This window comes from Leopardus geoffroyi, chromosome D1 (assembly GCF_018350155.1).
Source record: "Leopardus geoffroyi isolate Oge1 chromosome D1, O.geoffroyi_Oge1_pat1.0, whole genome shotgun sequence".
In the NCBI taxonomy this organism is placed as follows: Eukaryota; Metazoa; Chordata; class Mammalia; order Carnivora; family Felidae; genus Leopardus; species Leopardus geoffroyi.
In genome coordinates, this window is record NC_059329.1 from 73,418,200 (window position 1) to 73,442,256 (window position 24,057).

General features: G+C 36.0%; 1 protein-coding gene and 1 pseudogene across 1 annotated transcript in view; one reads left to right on the top strand and one right to left on the bottom strand.

The window, feature by feature from the left end:
• The window catches only part of PIK3C2A (phosphatidylinositol-4-phosphate 3-kinase catalytic subunit type 2 alpha), a 197,658-nt gene that overhangs the window by 14,777 nt on the left and 158,824 nt on the right, over nucleotides 1-24,057 (bottom strand). The window contains exons 15-24 of the mRNA XM_045484660.1: nucleotides 18,048-18,159; nucleotides 17,517-17,662; nucleotides 15,727-15,915; nucleotides 14,988-15,081; nucleotides 14,387-14,481; nucleotides 13,856-14,036; nucleotides 9,367-9,471; nucleotides 7,697-7,789; nucleotides 6,290-6,419; nucleotides 760-896 (exon numbers count right to left, since the gene is read on the bottom strand). Of these exons, the coding sequence (XP_045340616.1) occupies nucleotides 760-896; nucleotides 6,290-6,419; nucleotides 7,697-7,789; nucleotides 9,367-9,471; nucleotides 13,856-14,036; nucleotides 14,387-14,481; nucleotides 14,988-15,081; nucleotides 15,727-15,915; nucleotides 17,517-17,662; nucleotides 18,048-18,159 (1,282 nt within the window). The remainder of the gene's footprint in view (nucleotides 1-759; nucleotides 897-6,289; nucleotides 6,420-7,696; nucleotides 7,790-9,366; nucleotides 9,472-13,855; nucleotides 14,037-14,386; nucleotides 14,482-14,987; nucleotides 15,082-15,726; nucleotides 15,916-17,516; nucleotides 17,663-18,047; nucleotides 18,160-24,057) is intronic.
• Nucleotides 10,108-10,856, top strand: LOC123602192 (annotated as a pseudogene).

Genomic DNA, 24,057 nt, shown 5'->3' on the forward strand with positions numbered 1-24,057 from the left:
AAAACAGATCTCCTTATATTGCCATTGAAAGTGTTTTTAGAAAGGAAAAAAAAAAAGTATTCTTGAGTCTTTCTTAGGCCAATTTAGGATCATTAAAAGTTTTTAACTCTTAAGAGATTTTCCTTTCCTATTATAGCATTCAAAAATGTGCCAAAAGAAAAAAATGACACCTCTAATAACTATCAACTACAGAATTTACTCAATGTAGGGCTTTCCATATAAACTCACTTAATTCTCATAATAACCTTATAGTACTATTATTTTTTACAGCCATAATAAGTACTATAATACCATAATATATCCTATTTTATACCACAGGTCACTGAGGCACAAAAGAGGTTAATAATTTGCCCAAGGCTCAATAGCTAGTGACGAACCTGGGACCTAAGTCAAGCTCAGAGAGTCTAGCCCATAATCTTGCTCTCAACTACCACACAATACAGCCACTCTTCCTCATTTCCATAACTTTTCCAAGATCTTTGTGAAATATAACATTCTGCATTATAAAAATACCTCTGTTTTGCTGGCCTCTAAAAGCATGTTTGGAATGTTTGGAGGGTAATTTAGCATTGGTTTCACTCAGACTCCTGCCATTAAATATACTGTTTTTATACATATATTTTTTTAATTAGAGAAAGACGGCTGTTTTTACAACTTAAACGAAATGTCTAATCACCAGAGCTGGAAAATGAAAGCACTTATGACCTATGTAATACATTTCTGACAAAGTTATCTGGAACAAGGAGACATGCTAATCACCTTTTCATATTCCTCTTCAGAAGGATTGTATTTCCTCAGCCACTCTGCAAGTGGTTTATCTTTAAAGGATCCAGTCACACCATATTCCACTTGGATTTTCCTGAGGGTATCTGAAGCAGGAACTAGCTCCACCATACCTTTAACAACAAAACATTAATCTATGTGAAAATGTCTCCCAAGAGTAAGCCTTTAAAAAATTTTTAGGGTGCTTTAGGGTGCCTGGGTGGCTCAGTCGGTTGAACGACTGACTCCTGATTTCGGCTCATCAGGTCATGATCTGCGGTTGTGGAGACCAAGGCCCAAGTAGGGCTCTGTGCTGACAGAGCCCGCTTGGGATTCTCTCTCCCTCTTACTCCCTCTCACGCATGCACGCTCAAAAATAAAATAAACATTTATTGTACTTTTTTTAATGTTTATTTTTTGAGAGCATGAGTGGGGGAGGGGCAGAGGATCCAAAGCAGGCTCCATGCTGACACCAGACAGCCCAATGTGGGGCTTGAACTCAAGAACCATGAGATCATGACCTGAGCTGAAGTCGGACACCTGAGTCACCCAGGTGCCCCAATAAACAAACATTAAAAAAAAAAATTATAGCTTTCAATCTTAGACATGAGATACCAGTTAGGAATTATCATTAAAAAAAAATCAAGTCTTGGGGCGCCTGGGTGGCGCAGTCGGTTAAGCGTCCGACTTCAGCCAGGTCACGATCTCGCGGTCCGTGAGTTCGAGCCCCGCGTCAGGCTCTGGGCTGATGGCTGAGCCTGGAGCCTGTTTCCGATTCTGTGTCTCCCTCTCTCTCTGCCCCTCCCCCGTTCATGCTCTGTCTCCCTCTGTCCCAAAAATAAATAAACGTTGGAAAAAAAAAAAAAATCAAGTCTCTTAAATACAGAAAACAAACAGAGGGTTGCTGAAGGGGTTGAGGGAACAGGGATAGGCTAAATGGGTAAGGGGCATTAAGGAATCTACTTTGAAATCATTGCTGCACTACATGATAACTAACTTGGATGTAAATTAAAACATAAATAAATAATTAAAAAAAAAAGAATAGGGGCGCCTGAGTGGCTCAGTCGGTTAGGCTCAGGTCATGATCTTGTGGTTTGTGAGTTCGAGCCTTGTGTCGGGCTCTGTGCTGAGAGCTCAGGGCCTGGAGCCTGCTTCGGATTCTGTGTCTCCCTCTCTCTCTGCCCCTCCCCTGCTCATGCTCTGTTTCTGTCTCAAAAATAAATAAAAACATTAAAAAAAATTAAAAAAAAAAAAGAATAGTATCTACTTCAAAGAGTTATTAATGAGTATTAAAGAAGTCTATGTGACATATTTAGCATAATGTTTGGTACACAGTAAAGTCTATCCAATGGTAACTATTTTTATTATGATAATTATTATATTAACTCCTATAAAATTCTCTCTCTTTCCTTCCCCCACTTGCACTGTTTGTCTCTCTCAAAATAAACTTTAAAAGCTAAACATTAAAAAATTGTAAAAATGGTAGATTTTAAATAAAATAAACAAATAAAAAAAACAAATAAATAAAGTCTGGAAGCCCATGCTAGAAAATTTGAGCAATCAAAATTTTTTTATTTTCAGAAGTACCCAAAATCTAACAGCTGAATTTGACTATTTGAGACTCTACAGTTTATACAACCATGTGCTACACACTCCCAAGAATAACAATTTTAATTACAAATTAGAGGATTCTGACCTAGTTAATAAAGTTACTTGTAAGATATGTGCCATCCCATTTCAACACAAAAAAGCTTACTCTGATCATGTATTTGGGAAATGATGCAATGTTTCAGAGTACACTAAGCCCTTTCAAAGGGAAGAGCAGATTAAGATTGTCATTGTGATAATGTGCAAATCTCCAGTATGTGTTATTTGTCTTCCTAACTGAAAATGTAAATGCCTGGCTAGGCAAATCATTTTTTATTTTCCTTACTTTTTAAAAAAATGTTGGGGCGCCTGGGTGGCTCAGTCAGTTAAGCAAGCAGCTGACTTTGGCTCAGGTCACGATCTAGTGGTCCATGAGTTCAAGCCCCGCGTCGGGCTCTGTGCTGACAGCTCAGAGCCCGAAGCCTGTTTCAGATTCTGCGTCTCCCTCTCTCTGACCCTCCCCTGTTCATGCTCTGTCTCTCCCTGTCTCAAAAATAAATAAAAAAACGTTAAAAAAAATTTTTTTTAAATAAAAAAAATAAAAAATAAAAAAATGTTTATTTTGAGAGAGAGAGAACGTGCACGAGCATGTGAGCAGGGGAGGGAAGAGACAGCGAGAGGTAGAGAGAGAAGCCCAACCAGGCTCCTCACTGCCAGTGTGGGGCCACACGTAGCAATCCCACAAACCGTGAGATCATGACCTGAGGAACCACCCAGGCACCCCATATTTTCTCTACTTTTAAAACAAATAAATTTTAAAACAAATACACTTTTGAAACAAATAAATTTTGGGACATTTACATAAGGGAATACAATGAAGGAGATCTCTATGACTTATGCTTAAAAATATGCTATTAAATACAAAATCCAGATGGAGAACTGTCCTTTTGTGTTTAAAAGAAAGATTATGTATGTTAGAATATCATGCATGTTAGAATATATACAAAATAGTCCCAGAAGGCTATGTAAGTGGCTTTATTTTGGAAGTAGGATGCCTAGGATTAAAAATGGAGGTGTGGGAGAAACGAAGATTTACTTTTCAATTTATTCTATTACATGCTACACAGATATTTTACTATGTGCATGAAATATTTCTATAACTAAATAATTTGTTTTATGTATTTTAAAAACCAAGGAAATGCAGTAGTGTCAAAATAACGATATGGACACAAAGACTTGCTTCAGACAAAGGGCTGGAAGAAAGCAAGTTGGCCAAGGCCTTCAGACCACCCCAAAACAAAGTATGCAGGGCCAGGTTTTAATCCTAGTAGCCTGGCCAAACAACGCACAATGAATTCATTTGGATCTTCTATGTTGTTTTGGTTGTATCATCTAGTTTATAGTTCACAGTGACATCCCTTTTCAATGAGCACCTGGACCTTGATTCTATGACAACATTTAATCAAAATTTTAATATATGAATACATTTTTAATTTTATAATCAAATATGCATAGATGCAAATTACTATGTGTAAAAACAGTGGACCAAAGTTCATAAAATATATAAAGTAATACCAGCTATGTAAGATACAGTCACTGCCCTAAAGGAACTTACTATCAATCCAGTGGGGAAGATACAAAACATGTAGTAAATGCCTGGTGAGTATTTAAAGACAACTATTGAGTCTGAAGAAGTGAAGATTACTACAAATACTGAGATACTAGTTAAAAACTTCACAGAGGATGGAGATGTGATTTCTTCATTTGAAAAATAAGGACACTTGTGAGGGAGCACAAGTGAAAAGCTTAGACCAGGGCAAGACACAAAGTAAACACTCAACCATTAGAAACAACATAAAAAACATGAGGAATCTGCCTCCAAAGTTACATGGAATTCCGTAAGAAGAAAGAAAAAGTTCAACAACTATATGAAATAAGTGTGGTGACAAAAAAAAAACAATCTAATGAAATGGTAGGCTCTCGTTGAGGAATTTTAATAAAACAACTTCCTTTTACAAGACTTATATGAAAAACAACCAGCAAGAATTCTTTAATTGACCGGGTTTCCTTTTTGACAAGATAAAGCATGTACATCCTAAACTAAGAAAGGAAAGTGATAAGGCTCTCATACTGTCCTGATGGATAAAATGGAGAAATGTGGAGTGGCTGATAACACAATAAAGTTGATGAGTAACTAATTAAAATACTTAGTAACTAAATAAAATGATTTAGCAATCATTTGAAAGGAAATCTCTAGTGACATGCCACAAGGGTTGGTCCTTAGTTCTCTAAGCAGACATTTTTTCAATGACTTGGTAGAAGCTACAGAATGTATGTTCTTCAAATCAGTTCATGACACAAACTAAGAGGTTTAATGACAGATAACAAAAGTCAGATTTTAAAAAGAATCCAAGAGGCTGAAAAGTAATGGATCAAATATAACAAGAAAGTTAATAGATAAGGTCCTACACTTGGGTTGAAGATACAAAATGTACAAGTATAGAACGGCCAAGGCATGATTTAGCAAGAGTTAGTATGATGGTTTTACTTGTTAAGTTCCACATGTACAAGACTTTGCCCACTTTGCATTCTACCAAGTCCAGGTGCCATTCTCAGAGACTGGATCACTTAAACCCTTTACAATGAAAACAATCAAATAATAAGGTAATCTAATGGCTAAAGAATTTGGAACTCAGGATCTGAGGCCACAATACTTTCATCATAAAGAAGGATTTGACTTAATTATATGATAGTCTAAAACAGAACTGGAACTGATGGGTAGAAGACACTAGGAGTCAGTTCCCATTCACCAGAATAAAGAAAACTTCTATAGTCATCAGAACTATCCAGGATACGGCAGACCAACTTGAAATGCAGTTAAATTTCCTTAAGTATAGGCATTTAAGCATAAAATGAATGGCAAATATTAGAAGGATGATTAAATGATTTTTCTGGTGACTTTCTAGTGTCTATGATTAGATTCTGAGAAGCATTTCTCATTTCCACCAACTATAAATGATCTTTCCCTACTTTAAAACTCCATGGTACTGACTTTGTAATTTTTTTTAGAGCTTTTAGCTTATTAAAGTATCTTCGAATTACTTTTTTATTTTTTTAATTTTTTTTTTTAATGTTTATCTATTTTGGAGAGAGCGAGCGAGAGAGAGAGCACAAGTAGGGGCAGAGAAAGAGGGAGACACAGAATCCGAAGCAGGCTCCAGGCTCTGAGCTGTCAGCACAGAGCCTGACACAGTGCTCGAACTGCAAGATCATGACGTGAGCCAAAGTTGGACACCTAACTGACTGAGCCACCTAGGGGCCCCTTTTTCAAATTATAGGTCTTTAATTGCTTCCTTCTAAACATAAGCACTCCATGTTATTAGCATTTTGTAGATAGATTAGCAACAAACATTTGTTGAATAAGAATAATGATAATAGTTACAATTTATTGAGTACCTAATATGTTTCACATACTGGGGTGTTTTATATTGATTATCTCTTTAATTATCACAATTATTTCTGGGTGTAGTACTTTTACTATTCACACCAAACATGTGTGGTAAGGAAATGAACTTAACAAATAAGAAGATGAAGTCTGCCCTTAGGTAGAAAAAAATTTTGAAACCATTATTTTATTTTGCAGAAATGAAACCAAAGTTGGTTTAACTTAGACATGGCCTTAATTTTAAATCAAAAGCTGAAGACCATACAGTTTTCATTCAATCAATCAACAGACACCTCTGGTTACTGCAAAGCATTCATTGGGGCTACTCAATGACTTATTTGTGAACAAATAAATCAATAAAGTAACATGAAATTAAAGTAAGAAACAACTGAGATCATAATGTTCAGCATCAGGACTCCCTCAGGGCAGGTACACTATGAGCTAAGTTCACAGAAAAGAAATAATAAGACACCAAGACAGAACTAACAGACTTACCTCGATCTCTGCCAGTTGAGAGGCATTTGAAAATTACCATCCTCAGATCTAGTCCTTCTTTAAGCCAGATCTTGTCCATAATCTTTATCATTTGTAAAGCTAACATATCTTGCCGAAGATCTTCACCAACCTTGGAATCAAAGAAACAAAATGAAACCTGTACCTTTCCAAAAGACTTAACTATGTTACATACTATTAAAGGCAGGGGGAGGGAGAAATAATAGAAAGAGTGAAGAATGAGATGAACAGAACTGCCTTTTTATTTTTCTGCAGCATTCCAGAAGAAATTACTTAACCTCTTCATGTCTCAATTTCCTGAACTATACACTTTAGAGGATTAGATTTTATGGTATGTGAATCATATTCAATTTTTTCAAAGGCCAAAATGGAGGGTCTTTGTCATAACCAAAACATTCCATATTTAGACTGTATCAATGCCAATATCCTGATTGTGATATTATATGATAGCTTTGCAAGGTGTTATATTGAGAGAAACTGGGTAAAGGTACCCAGGATCTCTGTATAATTTCTTACAACAGGCTATGAATCTATAATTATCTCAAACTAAAAGTTTACTTAAAAAAAAAGTTAACCCTGCCAAAATAAATTCTAACTGGAATCACATCAAGTTTTCATTTTCTTTTTAAAACTGGATAAAGTAACTTTAAGACACATAATGATGAATATATTTTTTTAAACTAGTTATAAAAAAAAGGAGATTTGCCTTAACTAATACTAAAACTTAATATATAAAATTTCTGTATTCAAATAGATGGTACTGTTTTAGAAAAAAGCAAATACATCAGTAAAATATAACCCAAACCAGATGTAAGTTAGGAGAAAAATATAAATATATTTTGTATTTACATTTATATATATATTTATATAAATATATGTTTATATTTTTATCAAAGATAGTTCAAGAAAAGCTATCTTTATGAACCTCCATTAACTCAATGAATTAATGAAAACTCTCCATTCTTTCTTCAAAATATACGAATTATTATCACAAGACGCAGAACTTTGGTAATGGGTTACTCGGCAGTGCTCCACTCCTGCTGCTTCTCACAGGTAAGTTATGTGTTTCCAAAAACCAGTGCCATTGCTCACAGTTGTGCACTTTCACACAGCACAACTCCCAGGGGTGCCACTCACATGACAGTCTGTGTGAAAGGCACTGCATGCAGTTATGATGTGTTCAACCAGCAGGGCCTAGGTAGCAGCTCTAGCCCAGAGTTGCATTTGTTCCCAAATCTGTCTGGAAACAATTTATGTCAGCAATATTTTTTCACTTAATTATTCAATTTAATTAAATATTAAATAAAATTACTTTGCAATTTGGAAAAGGAATTTGAGAAAAGAATTTTTAAATTATCATTTTAAAACAAAGTAACCTCATTTGCTCACCTTAAACATGACATTAATTTCTTCCCCCATTGGATCAGCATTCACCATTGTCACTTTTAGGGGCACAGCATTAGAACTGAAGAAGGAACAGGACTACAAATACAACATGTTTAAGCATTAGAAAGATAACACTGGAATAAAAATGGGTTTAAGGTTTTTGTCCTAGGCATTTCTCCCTTCACTTGTTCCTCTGAATTAAGGCAAATGAAATAACACACGTGAACTGCTTTTTAGATCACCTAGCAGACAAGAGGTATTTAAAAAAAACTTTTTGAAACTGACTTAAACATAGCATATATAAGTAAAATATTACCTACTACTCTCTAAACAGAGAAGCAAAACCTTGAAAGCTTGAGACAAAAATTATTAAAATTTTGACCTTTAGAAGTGTCATAATTCCTCAACAGAGCATAAAATTTTGTATACTCTTACCTTTCCTCAATCAGTATGATCTAGAATGAGACCTCTACTTCTCCTTTTATGGTGCTCTTATAATTAATAATTAGCCATGCAATCAAATAGTGACACTAAATTTTAAAATTTCATTAGCAAAGAGCAAACCTTATTTTAAAATCAAACTGGTTAAAAAAACTAATTTAAGACAGACCAATTAGGGGCACCTGTGTCGCTCAGTCAGTTAAGCGTCTGACTTTGGCTCAGGTCATGATCTCACAGTTCATGAGTTTGAGCCCCACATCAGGCTCTGTGCTGAGAGCACAGAGCTTCTAAGGTGCTCTGTCTTCTAATGCTCTGTCTTCCTCTCTCTCTGCCCCTCCCCAGCTTGTGCTCTGTCTCTGTCTCTCTCTCTCTCAAAAATAAACATACATTAAAAAAAAAAAAGACCAATTAAGGGAAACAACAAACAAAACCCAAGGAGAAAATGTGACCCATCCCTAACATGACCCTCGTCAATGACATACGACTCAGGCACCCATGGTTAAATTTCAGTAAAGAGTAGCCATGTATCAACTTAAGAAATCAAATCCAAGACTCCTTTATGGATACTTAAACCCTAGCCTTTCAAAACCACAGATATTAATTGGTTGCCTTTGCTGAATTCGCTGCTTTTGCTCAATTCTGATGATTACTCAACTACTTTTTGATGGCTCTAAAATGTTTTATAAACCTGGGAAGAGTCTAACTGACCATTCACATGGGAGGAAAAGAAAATGCCTATTTGTGACTGAATTACAACATATGCTTCCAAGGTACCATAGTAAAGAATAATTTGAGATGGGGGTGCCTGGGTGACTTAGTCGGTTGAACACCTGACTTCGGCTCAGGTCATGATTTTGTGGTTCTTGAGTTAGAGCCCCATGTCAGGCTCTGTGCTGACAGCTCAGAGCCTGGAACCTGCTTCAGATTCCCTCTCTCTCTGCCCCTCCCCAGCTCATGCTCTGTCTCTCTCAAAAATGGATAAATGTTAAGAAAATTTTTTAAAAATTTTGAGAGAATAAATAATTTTATATTGTTTTTTTCTTTTAGGAATGGTGATTAAGTAAACATTACTGATATAAAGATGGATCTTATAAACAGACATCCATAAATACCTACATAACCAACCTATGAAGGTTTTATCCTCATTTGCTTTAAGCATATCTGCCCATCTGCTTTCTTCCTACAAATTATTTTGAAATACAATATGAATTTATAAGCATTTTATGTGTCACCTTAATATTTAATTCTTTTGCAACAAGACTTGGTTTGAGAGGAAGACGGCATTTATTTCTTAGGAAAAAGGACTGTACTCGTTCCATACTCCTTTGGAGGACAACCTAGGAAAAGAGAATGATACTATAAGTACATAAAGAAAATGAAGATCAGGGGCACCTGGGTGGTTCAGTCGGTTGAGCGTCCGACTTCAGCTCAGGTCACGATCTCACGGTGTGTGAGTTCGAGCCCCGCGTCAGGCTCTGGGCTGATGGCTCAGAGCCTGGAGCCTGCTTCCGATTCTGTGTCTCCCTCTCTCTCTGCCCCTCTCCCATTCATGCTCTGTCTCTCTCTGTCTAAAAAATAAATAAACATTAAAAAAAAAAAAGAAAATGAAGATCTATTTTTAAGACAAAAATATTATGATGTATCCTGGACCCACTCAATTTTTAAAATGTCCAACTGTCAAATGGTCAAAAGGAAGTTCCCAAAGAATTAATTTATTATGTACCCATAAAAAAACATGAAGTGTAACTATATGTCTTGACACAAATTCTCCAAGTGAAAAAAAAAAAACCAAAAAACAAAAAAACAAAAACCAAAAAAAAGTAAAATTACCCAAAGAAATTAAAGATCTAAATGAACAAAAAGACATCTTGTGTTCATGAAGTGGAAGACAATATTAAGACTGCAGTGTTTTCCAAATTAATCTATAGACTCAACACAATTCTTATCAAAATTCCAACTTCCTTTTTGCAGAAATGTACAAGATGGTACTAAAACTCACACAGAATTGCAAGGGACTTCTGAATAGCATCCCCCCCCAAAACAAACAAACAAACAAACAAACAAACACCCTTGGAAAAGAACAAAGTTGGAGGACTCATATTTCCTATTTCCTAATTTCAAAACTTACTACAAAGCTACAGTAGTTAAAACAGTATGGCATACGGATAATCTCACAGATCAATGGAATATAATTCAGAGTCCAGAAATAAACCTGTATGTCTACGGTCAACTGATTTTCAACAAAAATGCTGAGATCATTCGTGGGAGAGAATGGTCTCTTCAACAAATGATGCTGGGAAGTTTCGAAGATGCTGCCCAAGGGAAAAAGCAGTTCCAGGAAAGGGAGGAAAGTGGGGAAAGTGGGGAAAGTGGGGAAAGTGGGGAGCAGCCTCTGGGAGTGACAGTTCTGACAAGAAGTCTCAGGGTCCCAAAGATGGTGGCAACTCAGTAAAGGTCAGACACATTCTGTGTGAAAAACATGGGAAAATCATGGAAACCATGGAAAACTTAAAGTCTGGAATGAGACTCAATGAAGTGGTCACAGAGTATAGTGAAGATAAAGACAGGCAAGGGGGTGACTTGGGTTGGATGACCAGAGATTCCATGGTGGGAACATTGTAACACGTAGCATTTGCCTTGCCTGTAAATGGGCTGAATAAGCCTGTGTTTACAAACCCTCCAGTGAAGATAATATATTATTATGGTTGAAGGGAGAAAATAAAACCATACGAAAGACTGGGGGGAAAAAAAAGCCCAAACAAGCAGTGCTAGGAAAACTGGATAACCACATGTAAAAGAATGAGTTATCTCAAAGCATATTAAAAAATACTCAAAATGGATCAAAGATTTACATATGAGCAAAACTATAAAACTCTTAGAAGAAAACATAGGTGTGTATCTTTGTGACCTTAGATTTGGTAACAAATTCTTAGATATCAAATGCACAAGCAACAAAAATAAACTTCATAAAATTATTAACTTTTGTGCAAAAGACATCATCAAGGAAATAAAAAGATAATTCAAGGAACAGGAGAAAATATTTACAAACAGTATCTCCAATAAGGGTCTAATATCCCAAATATTTAAGGAACAACTCAAAAACAAAAAGACAAACCAATTAATTAAAAGGGGGGAGGGGTGCCTGGGTGGCTCAGTCAGTTAAGCAACCGGCTCTTGATTTCAGCTCACATCATGAGCTGATTTCATGGCTCCAGGTTCATGAGATCAAGCCTCATGTCAGGCTCTGCACTGACAGCATAAAGCCTGCTTGGGATTCGCTCTCTCCCTCTCTCTCTGCCCCTCCCCCACTCTCATGTACACTCTAAGTAAATAAATACATATATACACACAAAACTCTTCGGGCAGAAATTTCTCCCAAGAAGATATACAAATGGCAAACAAACACATAAAAATGTGCTCAAAATCATTAATCAGGGAAATGCAAGTCAAACCACAATGTGATACTACTTCACACCCACTAAGATGACTATAATTTTTTTAAAAAGGCAGAAAATAACGGTGAAGATGTGGAGAACTTGGAATCCTCATACAATGCTAGTAGGAATATAAAATGATGAAGCTGCTTCATATAAAAGTTTGTTGGTTCCTCACAAAGTTAAACACAGAATTGCTTTATGACTCAATAATTCCACTCCTAGGTAAACTGAAAAGAGGTGTTCAAATAAAAACATACACAAGCATTCATAGCAGCATTATTCATGATAGCCAAATAGTGGAAACAAGCCAAATGTCCATCAACTGATGAATGGATAAAGAAAATGTGGAATTATTCACACAATGGAACATTATTTAGCTATAAAAAGGAGCGAAGTACTCATATATGCTAGAATATATGAAACCTTGAAAATATTAGGTAGTGGCGGCTGGGTGGCTCAGTTGGTTAAGCTTCCAACTCTTGGTTTCAGTTCAGGTTATGATATCATTGATCAAGCCCCATGTTGGGCTCTATGCTGGCAGCGCAGAGCCTGGAGCCTGCTCTCTCTGCCCCTCCCTTACTCACACTCTGTCTCTCTCAATAATAAATAGACATTTTAAAAATTGGGGGGAGTGGAAAAGAAAAAAATAGGCAAATTGAAAGAAACTGGACACAAAGTCCACATATTGTGTAATTCCACTTAAATGAAATGTCCAGAATAGGTAAATCCATAGAGATAGAAAGCAGATTAATGCTAACCAGGGCTTGGGAGGAGGAGGGAATGAGAACTGAGAGGTTAGTGGGTATAGGCTTTCTTTCTGGTATGACGAAAATGTTCTGGAATTAGTGGTGGTGGTTGTATAACACTGTGAATGTACTAAAACCTAACGATTTAAAGTGATGAGTGTTATGTGAATTTTACCTCAATAACAGTACGTGTGTGTGTTTCTATAAAAAATTTTTTTAAAAAACAAAAAAACTCCAAACATTTATACATGTACTTGTATGTATATATGTGTAAAGTCATATAAAAGACCAGAAGGGACATAAAGCAAACTATGAATAATAGATACCTAACAGAAAATGAAACTGGAAGTTTTTTAATTTTTAAATTAAATTAATTTAAAATTTTAATTAAAAATTTTTTATTCTATGAGCTTCTTTATTATTTGGATTTTTTAAACATCAGCATCAACTCATACTTGCATTACTTTTTTTAATGTTTGTTTACTTTTGAGATAGAGAGAGAGAGAGAGAGAGAGAAAGCAAGTGGGAAAGGGGCAGAGAGAGAGGGGGAGAATCCCAAGCAGGCTCCATGCTGACATCACAGAGCCCGACAGGGGGCTCAATCTCACAAACTACTAGATCATGACCTGAGCCAAAATGAAGAGTCAGACTCTTAACCGACTGAGCCGCCCAGGCACCCCTGATTTTTCTTCTTTTTGGGGGGCTGAGTAATATTCTATGGTAAATATATATACCACATCTTCTTTATCCATTCATCAGTCAATGAACATTTAGGCCCTCTCCATAGTTTGGCTATTGTTGATAATGCTGCTATAAACATTGGGGTGCATGTACCCCTTTGAATCTGTATTTTGGTATCCTCTAGGTAAATACATAATAGTGCAATTGCTAGATTATAGGGTAGTTCCATTTTTAGTTTTTTGAGGAACCTCCATACTCATCTCCAGAGTGGCTGCAGCAGGTTGCATTCCCAACAGCAATGACATGGATGGAGCTAGAATGTATAATGCTAAGCAAATTAAGTCAATCAGAGACAGAAAAATACCATATGATTTCACTCATATGTGGATTTTAAGAAACAAAACAGATGACCATATGGGAAGGGCAGTGAAGGGAAGAGAGGGAAACAAACCACAAGAGACTCTTAATGACAGAGAACAAACTGAGGGTTGATGGAGGAGGGAGATTGGCTAGGTAGGTGATTGGGTACCAAGGAGGGCACTTGTTGTGATAAGCACTGGGTATTGTATCAAAGTGATGAATTACTGAATTCTACTCCTGAAATAAATATTGCACTATATGTTACTAACTAAAATTTAACTAAAAAAAATAATAAATTTTTAAAAATCATTGATTTTCTGAGTTAGACTGCAAAAATCTTTCCCTGTGGTTTTAAACAACCTTTGAATTATCTATTCAAAACAGCATAGGTGTAATTAGATTCTACTGGATGTCTACTGATAAAGAGTAACAATTCATCAGCAGTGTAAAGATCCTTTAACATCAAAATATTTATATTCCCACTTATGGGTACATACCTGTCTGGCTGATCCACTAGCCTGCCTTACTTTTTCTGCTACTCCTCCTAAAAGCTGTACAAGTTTTGTCTGCTTCAAAAGTTCTTCTCTGAGTCCTTTTCCTCCTATTGAGAGGAGAGCACCCAAAACATGTTCATATCGGGCACCAAACTGTGCATCATGCAGGGCATCCTTGAGGAGCCTAATACAGCAAAATATTTATGTCAGCCACTTCTGAAAACTGGATAAGTGCTTCTGAAAAATCAACTTAGGTTCATTTTTTGGTATCCAGAATTTGTTTTACGGTATATAAACAAGTAAAAACTTATTAATTATTATGGAGTTCTAACATGCCAAATATCTTTGCAATAAAGAGTCTTGTTATTTTTGGTTTTATTTCTAAGGACATAAAATTTAGCTTTGTAATGCCTTCAATAAAACATCTGGTATGGACAATAAGTAGTCTGAGCATACCATTTAGACTTTCAAAGTATATCATCTTTACAAATACTAAGAATGGAAATAAATTACTTAAAAAATTTTAAATCTTACCAATATAAATTGTGTGCTATCTGTATATTTCCCAATGCCCTGGACAGAAGGAAGCGCACTAATGAACTGTTCAAGTAAATTTCGTATTTCAAAGCCTATGCATGAAAGAAAGTAAGAATTACTAGTTGTCAAACCCATACTCCATTATCAGGATAAAATTATCAAAGGAGAAACTATAAAAAGCAAGTATTAGTCTTGTTGATTTAAGGTAACACTGGAAAATGAAAAAGTGAATTAACTTAGGCTAAATTAATGAAATCAAGCAGAAAAGTGTAGATTTGGGAATAATTTATTACCTATATTTAAATGGCTAGGAAAGAAAAATTAAAGAAAAGCTCAAGCCTGGTTTGTTTGAGAATCTAAAAATCTGAGAATTAAAAATCCAGGTACATATAATATTCAAGTGGGGCAGCTAACAACAGTGGGAAAAAAATTCATACTATATCCAAATGTAATGTACTTCAACCTTCCCACAAAAGTACTTTTAATCAAAACAGAAGGGGGATGCTTTAGCAAGTTCCCTACTCATAAAAAAATGGGTGGAGTAAGGTGGGCAGGCAACCTAGTAAAAAAAAAAAAAAAAAAAAAAAAAAAAACTCACCTGCACAAACTGTGGGAGAAGATCAGTAAGCTCATCATCACTTATGGCCTCAATCCAGGTCACAGCTATGGACCTCACTTCCTGATCAGCAAATCTAGACAAATACCACAAAAATCAAGATTTGATGAAAATCTATATTTCCTGAAACACAATCTTAATCTATACCTGACAAAGAATACTCAAATAGCTCTTTATTCAAAAGCAATGTGTTTCAGCAGCCTTTTCTGTTCATAGATTCTGTACACGTGCTGTAATAAAACCATCTTTTTTGCACCCAAAAAAACCCAAAAAACAATGTGTTCCTTCTTTTTTATTTTAGGAAGAAAATCTTACTGTACTATAAAAATTCAAATTCAGGACTGTTCACAAACCTTACCCTTATGAAAATTTTGACCCACATCATAAAAAATATAACAGATTATTAAAAATTTACAACTCTCTCTTTAGATTAGTTTTAAATGATGACATCTTTTTTATTTTTTTAAAGTAAACTCTACACCCAATATGGGACTCAAACTCACGACCTCTGAGATCAAGGGTCCCATGTTCTACCAACTGAGTCAACCAAGCACCCCGTGACATCTCTTTTTAAGAACCTCAACACAGAAAATATGTTTGCAAAAATATACATTTACACATTTATATTGAATTGCTTTCATGTCCTACAACTTAATACACCTTACTGGAAAAACTGACAACAACAGAATAGAACAAGTACATTCAGTCATGGTTAACTTACTTTGAATCAAGTAGTTCCAATGCAGTCAGTGGGTTCAATGGAGGCCACTGCTGAAGCAGTGAGTAAGTTTTGGCAAGATTAACCCATTTCCAGTTTGGGGCACTTGCTAGTACTTTAGGAAGACAATTTGGGTGTTTGAGGCAATAATAACGTTTCTCCCACAAAAAGGCTTTATCTTCTTTAGAAAGTCTGCATATATAATAGAATTAAATTACTTCTCAATATCATAATGATGGCTATAATTTCAATGATTAAAAATACAAAGGAGAAATTTATTCATTTTAGGACAGCCACTTCTTGGTAGAATCATTAATACTAACTTGGAATAGAAAAATGCAATGTACAGCAAACACCACTAATTTACCCTAATTTGGGGGATAGAAAGAAATCATTGTGCCTTGATAAAAGAGTCTTAGTTATGAGAATGAAGGATAATTCAGTACAATAAAAATATTATTGGACTCTAACCAGATGCCAACGACTAGAAATCAGAATTGAATAAGCAGAACCCATGCTAAGAGAAAGCAAGGATTTCATCCATTTTATACAACTAAAATCAAATGTCATGCAAAAAAAAAATGCTATTTTAGAAGATGATTTTAGAAGATGATTATTCGGTTCAAATGAGGAATATTAAAAATAAGAAGTACTTGTTTTGGAGACTTAGTCTTAAAAACAAATGTTTATGTGACAAAATATTTCACTACTTTACCACCCATCCATCTACTTTTGTGTATACATTTACTGATGTATTCATTTCGTGTGGAGTACTGAAAAAATTTCAAATATTGCAAAAAGGTACACAGTGAAGTCTCTCCTTCCAGCTCTCCTCCAGTGGCAACTAATAAGCGTGCACATCCTTCCAGGGATAGTCTATTTATATAGAAGCATATACAGAGGTATATATGCTTTTTTTTTCTTTATGTAAGTGGTAATACACGATATACACTACTCTGCTCCTTGCTTTCTTCATTTAACATATCTTACATATTATTACATATAACTATAAGTTCATTCTTAATAGTTACACAATACTCTATTGGATAAATATACCATAATTAAACCTGTATTGATGGACATTCCCTGTCACTCTCACAATAATCCAAATAAATACTGCAATGAATATTCTTGAGTCCATACACAAACATAAAAATTTTCTCTAAGGTATATAATTAACTGGAAGCGTAGCTGATAGGTTACAAACTACATACATTGTAACCTTTTATAGATTTTGCCACAGTGCTCTCCAAAAGCCCTTTAGCCAACAGTATAATTCCCGTTTTTTGATAACCCCACTAACGCTTATACAGTGAGACATTTTTCAACCAAGTGATGTGTATAAAATGTTATCTTGTATTAATTTTCATTTCCTTCATTACTGAGAGGTAAAACATCTTTTTAGATATTTAAAAGGCATTGTTATTTCTTTTCCAAAAAATTATCTACTCATATTCTTTGTCTACTACTAAGTTATTGGTTTTCTATTGAAAAGGTTCTTTATATATATATTTTTAGGGTTCTTTATATATTTAAAAATTAATCTACTGATATTTATGGTAAATTTAGTTCTCAATGTTGTTTGCCTTTTGATCATGTGTAAATTTGACTTGAACACATTTCTAAAGTCTTATGTAGTCATACGGTCTTTTTATGTAATTAAAAACAAACAAAAAACTTCCCATACCAAGAACATTGCTAAATCATGAAATAAATCAGGGCATTTAATAAAATATTAATTTGAAATTTACTATAAAAAATACCCAGGCAAAACAAAAATCAAACGAGCATACCCAAGTGATGAGTCTCTATGAAGAATATCAGAAAGTTTCCCTTTTGTATCATTCTCCAATGTTTCTAAGTTGTGTTGCTGTATAAGGCTTCTGTCAACTTGAGGAGTAGTATAAATGACATCAAATGTAGGAGAAGGAAAATCAACCTTAAAAATTTAACAGAAGTTGATGAGATTGAAGCTAAATAATCCACATATCTCCCACATTAATTTGTCTTTGAAAAAACTGATTTTTCTTAGCCACCAGGGTGATTATTACATTGAATATTGAATTAATGCTTCTGTCCTTTTGTTGAAAGTGATTGCTATCTTTGGTAATTCATAAAAGCACATATATTGCTTGGGATGGGTACACTTTTTACTGTTTCTCAGAAATAGGAAATGGTTTATTAACATTTAAATAGAAGATAAGCCATAAGATCAAACAAGATCAATTATGCTACTTTAGTAACAATCCAAATAATGGTACACATATACATCTTAATAAGAAATTTAAATTTAAATCTCTCCATGTATCGAGAAGTACCATTACCTGTAACACTATTCTTTCCATCACATACCCTTTTTTGGGTATTGTTCCAGGAATAGGATTTGTATGTGACGAAGTCCAAAGATATAGAAGCTTAGTTCCACATGTTAAAAACCTTCATGAATATAAACAGAAGAATACCATAGTTTTCATTTAAAAACTTCAAAACTCACATCACACGGTAATGAATTTTAAGTGCTGGTATCTAAACACCAAGCATACATTTGATAAAAAGAGTATCATCTTTAAGAACATATCAGAATCACTCTCCACAGTGTATGAATACTGTAGGTAGGTAAATGTACTGCGTGGGGTGTGGAACAAAGGGAGAGGAGAAAGAAAGAATGTATCTTGGGATGAATGGGTTTATGGATAGAACACAAAATGGTAGACTCAAAGTCATCTGCCCCCAAAACAGCTTTTATAAATAGAAAGGTGAAGGTTAGTCTTTGAAGATCATCTACAATGGAATACATCTCAAGATACCAGTTTGGATTACAGAACGGCTCCCTGACTTTTGCCATAAGAACAAAACCACATGCCAATAAAAAGCTGGGGGGGGGGGGGTGTTCAGCTCAGGTCATGAACTCATGGTTTCAAGCCCCATATGGGGCTCCATGCTGACAGTGCAGAGCCTACTTGGGATTTTCTGTATCCTTCTCTCTCCCCCTCCCCCATTCACGCTGTCTCTGTCTCTCTCTCTCTCTGAAAATGAATGAATGAATGAATGAATGAATGAATGAATGAATGAATGAATAAGCTTTTTAAAAAGAGGGGGGGCACCTGGGTGGCTCAGTCTGTTGAGCATCTGAATCTTGATTTTGGCTCAGGTCACAATCCCTGCATTGGGCTCTGCGCTGAGCACGGAGCCTGCTTAGGATCCTCTCTCTTTCTCCCTCTCCTTCCCTCTGTCCCTCCTCCCCACTTTGAGCTTTCTAAAATAAAACAAAAAACAAACAAACAAAAATACATGGCAAAAAAACCAATACCTACCTCATAGCAAAGCCACTAAACGTTTTAGATGAGAAGTTGTATCTGTGCCAGGGGCCAGATGGCAAATATGTGGGGCCTTTTGGGTCAATCTGTTGCAGAGACTCAACTCTGCTGTTACAGTGCAAAAGTAGCCCTGAACAATACATAAATAAATGTGTGCTGTGTTCTAACAAAACTATATTTACAAAAAACAGGCAGTGTGCTGCAATATGCTGACACTTGCCCTAGACTATAATTTATGGCCTACTTTTTGAGAGATAGAGAAAAAGCTCCTGTGTGAGCAGGGGAGGGGCAGAGAGAGAGAAAAAGAGAGAATTCCCAAGCAGGCTCCATGCTCTGTGTAGAGCCTGACACAGGGCTCAATCCCACAACCCTGGGATCATGACCTGAGCCAAAATCAAGAGTCGGACACTCAACTTAACTGACTGAGCCACTCAGGTGTTCCACCACTTTACGGCCCACTTAAATTAAAAACAGTTACCAACAAGACAATAATATATGTTTACACAGAAGAAATTTCTGAAACATAACATGAGATATATTAAAGTAGAAATATAAAATAAACTTCAAACTTTATTCATTTTATCCAAACAGCAAGTCTCCTTTCCAAAACTAGACTCCAGTTTTCTCTTATAGATTAAAACCCTTTAAATCTCTGACACATTACATTTTATATTCTTCAGATCTACCCCTCACCCTTAACTAGATTATTTTAAGGCAAATTCTGATCCTATTATTTCATCTGTAAATACTTTTATATATCTCTAAACAATAAACACTTTTATTTTAAAATAAGTAAACACCATTATCACCCCTAAAATAATTAACAATAATTACTTAAAATCATTGCTATCTAGTCAGTTTTCAAATTTCCCTGATTGTCTCACAAGCTATTTTTTTTACAGTTGGTGGTTTGAATAAGGATCCAAACAAGATAAAACATTTGCATTTCACTGATGTCTTTTAAAAAAAATTTTTTTATGTTTATTTCTGAGAGACAGAGACAATGTGAACGGGGGAGGGGCAAGAGAGGAGAGAGCGAATCCCAAGCAGAATCCCAAGCAGGCTCCCCTCTGTCAGCACAAAGCAGAATCAGGGCTTGAACCCACAAAACTGTGATATCATGACCTGAGCCAAAACCAAAAGTCAGATGCTTAACCAACTGAGCCACCCAGGCGCCCCCTGTTGATGTCTTTCTAAGTATATTTTAATTTAAGAGTCTAACTCAGGCCTGTCACCTGGTTTTGTAAATAAACTTTTATCAGAATAAAGCCACACTCATTCATTAACATATTGTCTCTTGCTGCTTTTGCTTTTTGTGACGGAGATTACAGTTAACCTGTGAATAACACCCTTGAACTGTGCAGGTCCACTTATACATGGATTTTTTTCAATAAATACAGTACTTGGACACATGGGTGGCTCAGCTGATTGGGCGTCCAACTCTTGATTTCGGCTCAGGTCATGATCTCACGGTTCAGGTTTGTGAGATTGAGCCCTGCATCGGACTCACAGTCAGTACTGAGCCTGCTTAGGAGTCTTTCTCTCCCTCTGCTCCTCCCCTGCTCGAGCTTTCTTTCTCTCTCAAAATAAACTTAAAAAAAGTGCTCTTTTTAATACAGTACTATAAATGTATTTTCTCTCCCTTATGATTTTCTTTTCTCTTTTAACTCACTATGTAACATATATTGATATACAAATTATGTGTTAATGGACTATTTGTTATCAATAAGACTTCTGGCCAACAGCAGGCTACTAGTTTAGTTTTTGGGAAGTCAAAGTTACATGCAGGTTTTTGACCTCATGGGGAGGGGGAAGGCACTGCTAACCTCCACAATGTTCAAGCATCAACTGTATTATGATCTGCAAAGCCTAAACTACTTCTATCTGGTCCTCTTTACAGAAAAAGTCTGCTAACTCTTATTTTAAACTATACATTCTTTTGTTTATCCTCTGCCATTTATTGAAGAAACCAGGTCTTTTGTTCTAAGAATTTTCTATATCCTGGATTTTACTGATTGTATTCCTCTGGTGTCATTTAGGATGTCCCTTTATCTCCTATATTTTCATAAAATAGTAGTTAGATCTAGAGGTTTATTCTGATTTAGGTTTAGTTATATGGCAAGAATACTTAATTCTTTAAAGGTAGTATTATATACTACTTTGTATTATATCCGTACAGAGGCACACTGTTTGGTTTATCTCTCTTTCTGTGAAGTTAAGGTAATCAATTAGTTCAGGCACAGTCTAAACTATACATTATAAAGTTCCAGAAAAGGGAATCACTTAATGGTTTTAAGCAAGCACTGATAATCAGTGTGTAAATTAATGGTTTTTAACCAAGAGTGATTTTGCTCCCAGGGGACATGAGACACTTTTGGTTGGTAACTAGGGAGTACTATTGGCAAATAGCACGCAGAAGACAGAGATGCTGCCAAACATTCCACACAATGCATAGGACAGTCTCCCATAGCAAAGAATGATCCGGCCCAAAATATCAATTAGTGCCAAGACTGAGAAACACAGGCTTAAAATCGATGATTTGAGTTAAGACCTCATTTGTTATTGATGCTGACTGAAATGCCTCTAAGTTTTCTGGCTTTCCTCAGAGTGACTTCATCAGATGGTACACAAGTTGCACCTTAAACATAAATTCTTTTTTATTTTTATTTATTTTTTTAATGTTTATTTCTGAGAGAGACAAACAGACAGGCAGGGAGGGGCAGAGCGAGAGGGAGACACAGAATCTGAAGCAGGCTCTAGGCTTTCAGCTGTCAGCACAGAGCCTGACGTGGGGCTCGAACTCACGAACCATGAGATCACGACCTGAGCCAAAGATGGATGCTTAACTGACTGATACACCCAGGCTGCCCTATTTTTATTTTTTTAAAAAGCTTATTTATGGGGTGCCGGGGTGGCTCAGTCGGTTGAGAGTCCGACTTCAGCTCAGGTCATGATCTCGCAGTTCTTGAGTTCAAGCCCTGCGTCAGGCTCTGTGCTGACAGCTCGGAGCATGGAGCCTGCTTCAGATTCTGTGTCTCCCTCTCTGCCCCTTCCCCACTCATGCTGTCTCTCTCTGTCTCTCAAAGATGAATAAACGTTAAAAAAAAATTTTTTTTTAAAGCTTATTTTGAGACAGAGACAGCGCAAGGCAAGGAAGGGCAGAGAGGGAGAGAGAGAATGAATCCGAAGCAGACTCCACACTGCCAGCTCCGAACCCAGCTCAAACCCACAAACCAGGAGATCATGATCTGAGTCGAAACCAAGAATCAGATGCTTAACTGACTGAGCCACCACCCAGGCACCCCAAACATAAATTATTTTTAAAAAGAATTTCAGAGGTGCCTGGGTGGCTCAGTCGGTTAAGCATTCAACTTTGGCTCAGGTCATGATCTTACAGTTCATGAGTTTGATCCCCACGTCGGGCTCTGTGCTAACACCTCAGCCTGGAGTCTGCTTCCTGATTCTGTGTCTCCCTCTCTCTCTCTCTGCCCCTCCCCTGTTCACACTCTGTGTCTGTCTCTCACTCTCTCAAAAATAAATAAATATTTTTAAAAATTTTGTTAAAGAATTTTAAGAATAGGATATCTGATCACTATACTACAGTAAGTTAACTGAATTACAGTCATTAACACTTTCTTTCTACGTGTATTAATGTTTAATCATCTTACCTTTGAGTTTTTCTTGAATGCAAAGACGTAACATTACCTACCTAGATCAACTGTACTACTCGGCAAAGTTTCAAGTTTAATGCCATCTGCTCATTGTTTTAACAGCAGAGTGTTGGGTGCAAACTATTTAATTGTCTAACAAAAATCAATTGCCCTTCACCTTACTCTCTTGATTTTTTAAAGAACATTATGTCATTCATCTAAAAAAACAAACCCCATTTCTTACCAGACAACAAAAGTGGCAAAAAGTGATGGTACTTCTCTATGAAACAAAGATCCCTGCCTGGTATTTTCAAGAGCAAGAAGGTTTTCAAAATGATTTATTTATAAAAATTAGTGATAATGATGCAATTACACTTAATTTTCTTACATAACTGTTCTCTAACACTAACTTATCACAACTGAGAGCACAATTCCACTCTTTCGTGTGGCCAATATTCTGTTTTAGAGTAATTATGGATTATTTTTAGCAAAAGATTCTAAATACACATCCTTAATAGCAATATCTTCAACTGTTTTTCTCTAGCCTTTGGTGGTTCAGAATTATTTCAGATATCAAATAAAATTTAAGCCTACCTAAAGGCAGAGAATTAAAAAATCTTATACTGCCTCCTCAAATATGAGGGAAGTAACTAAAAGAAAAATAGGGGCGCCTGGGTGGCTCAGTCAGTTAAGTGTCTGACTCCTGGTTTCAGTTCAGGGTCATGATCTCATGGTCCATGAGTTCAAGCCCTACATCAGCTCTGTATTGACAGTGTGAAGCCTTCTTGAGATTCTTTCTCCCCTGCCCCGGCTCCGCCCCTTCCCTGTTCACATTTTCTCCCTCTCGCTCTTAAAATAAACTTAAAAAAAAAAAAAAGAAGAAGAGGAAAGAAAAAATGAAAGAAATAAATGCTATATTTAAGCACATGGGAAAAGAACGTTCAAGAACAAATTTTGTGAAGTAAATCAGTCAGATAAAGAGAAGGAAATAATGTACAGCTGTAGACTCTCTGCAACTGGAGAAGGATGGGAAAGTATGAGAAGAGGAAAAAAAGAGAAAAGGGAAAATGACTATTACATAAATAACACAGTGCTTTGCATAAATGACAGAGAGTGAACTGGCTGCTGCTTTTCTCTGGAACAGTGAGTGGCAAATAATCCTCTGAATACCCAGACAGATATGTTCAAACTATAGCAGAATAACTTTGGTTTCTTCTGATCCGGGTCTCTGAAATGACCTCCTTTTATCACACTGGAAAAACAGGCCGCTTATTATTTCATGTATGTCATTGTTCCCCACCCTGTCCTCTAGCCTATTCTGATGCTGCAGATGTGTCCATAGTAACTCACCATTACAACTTAGTAAT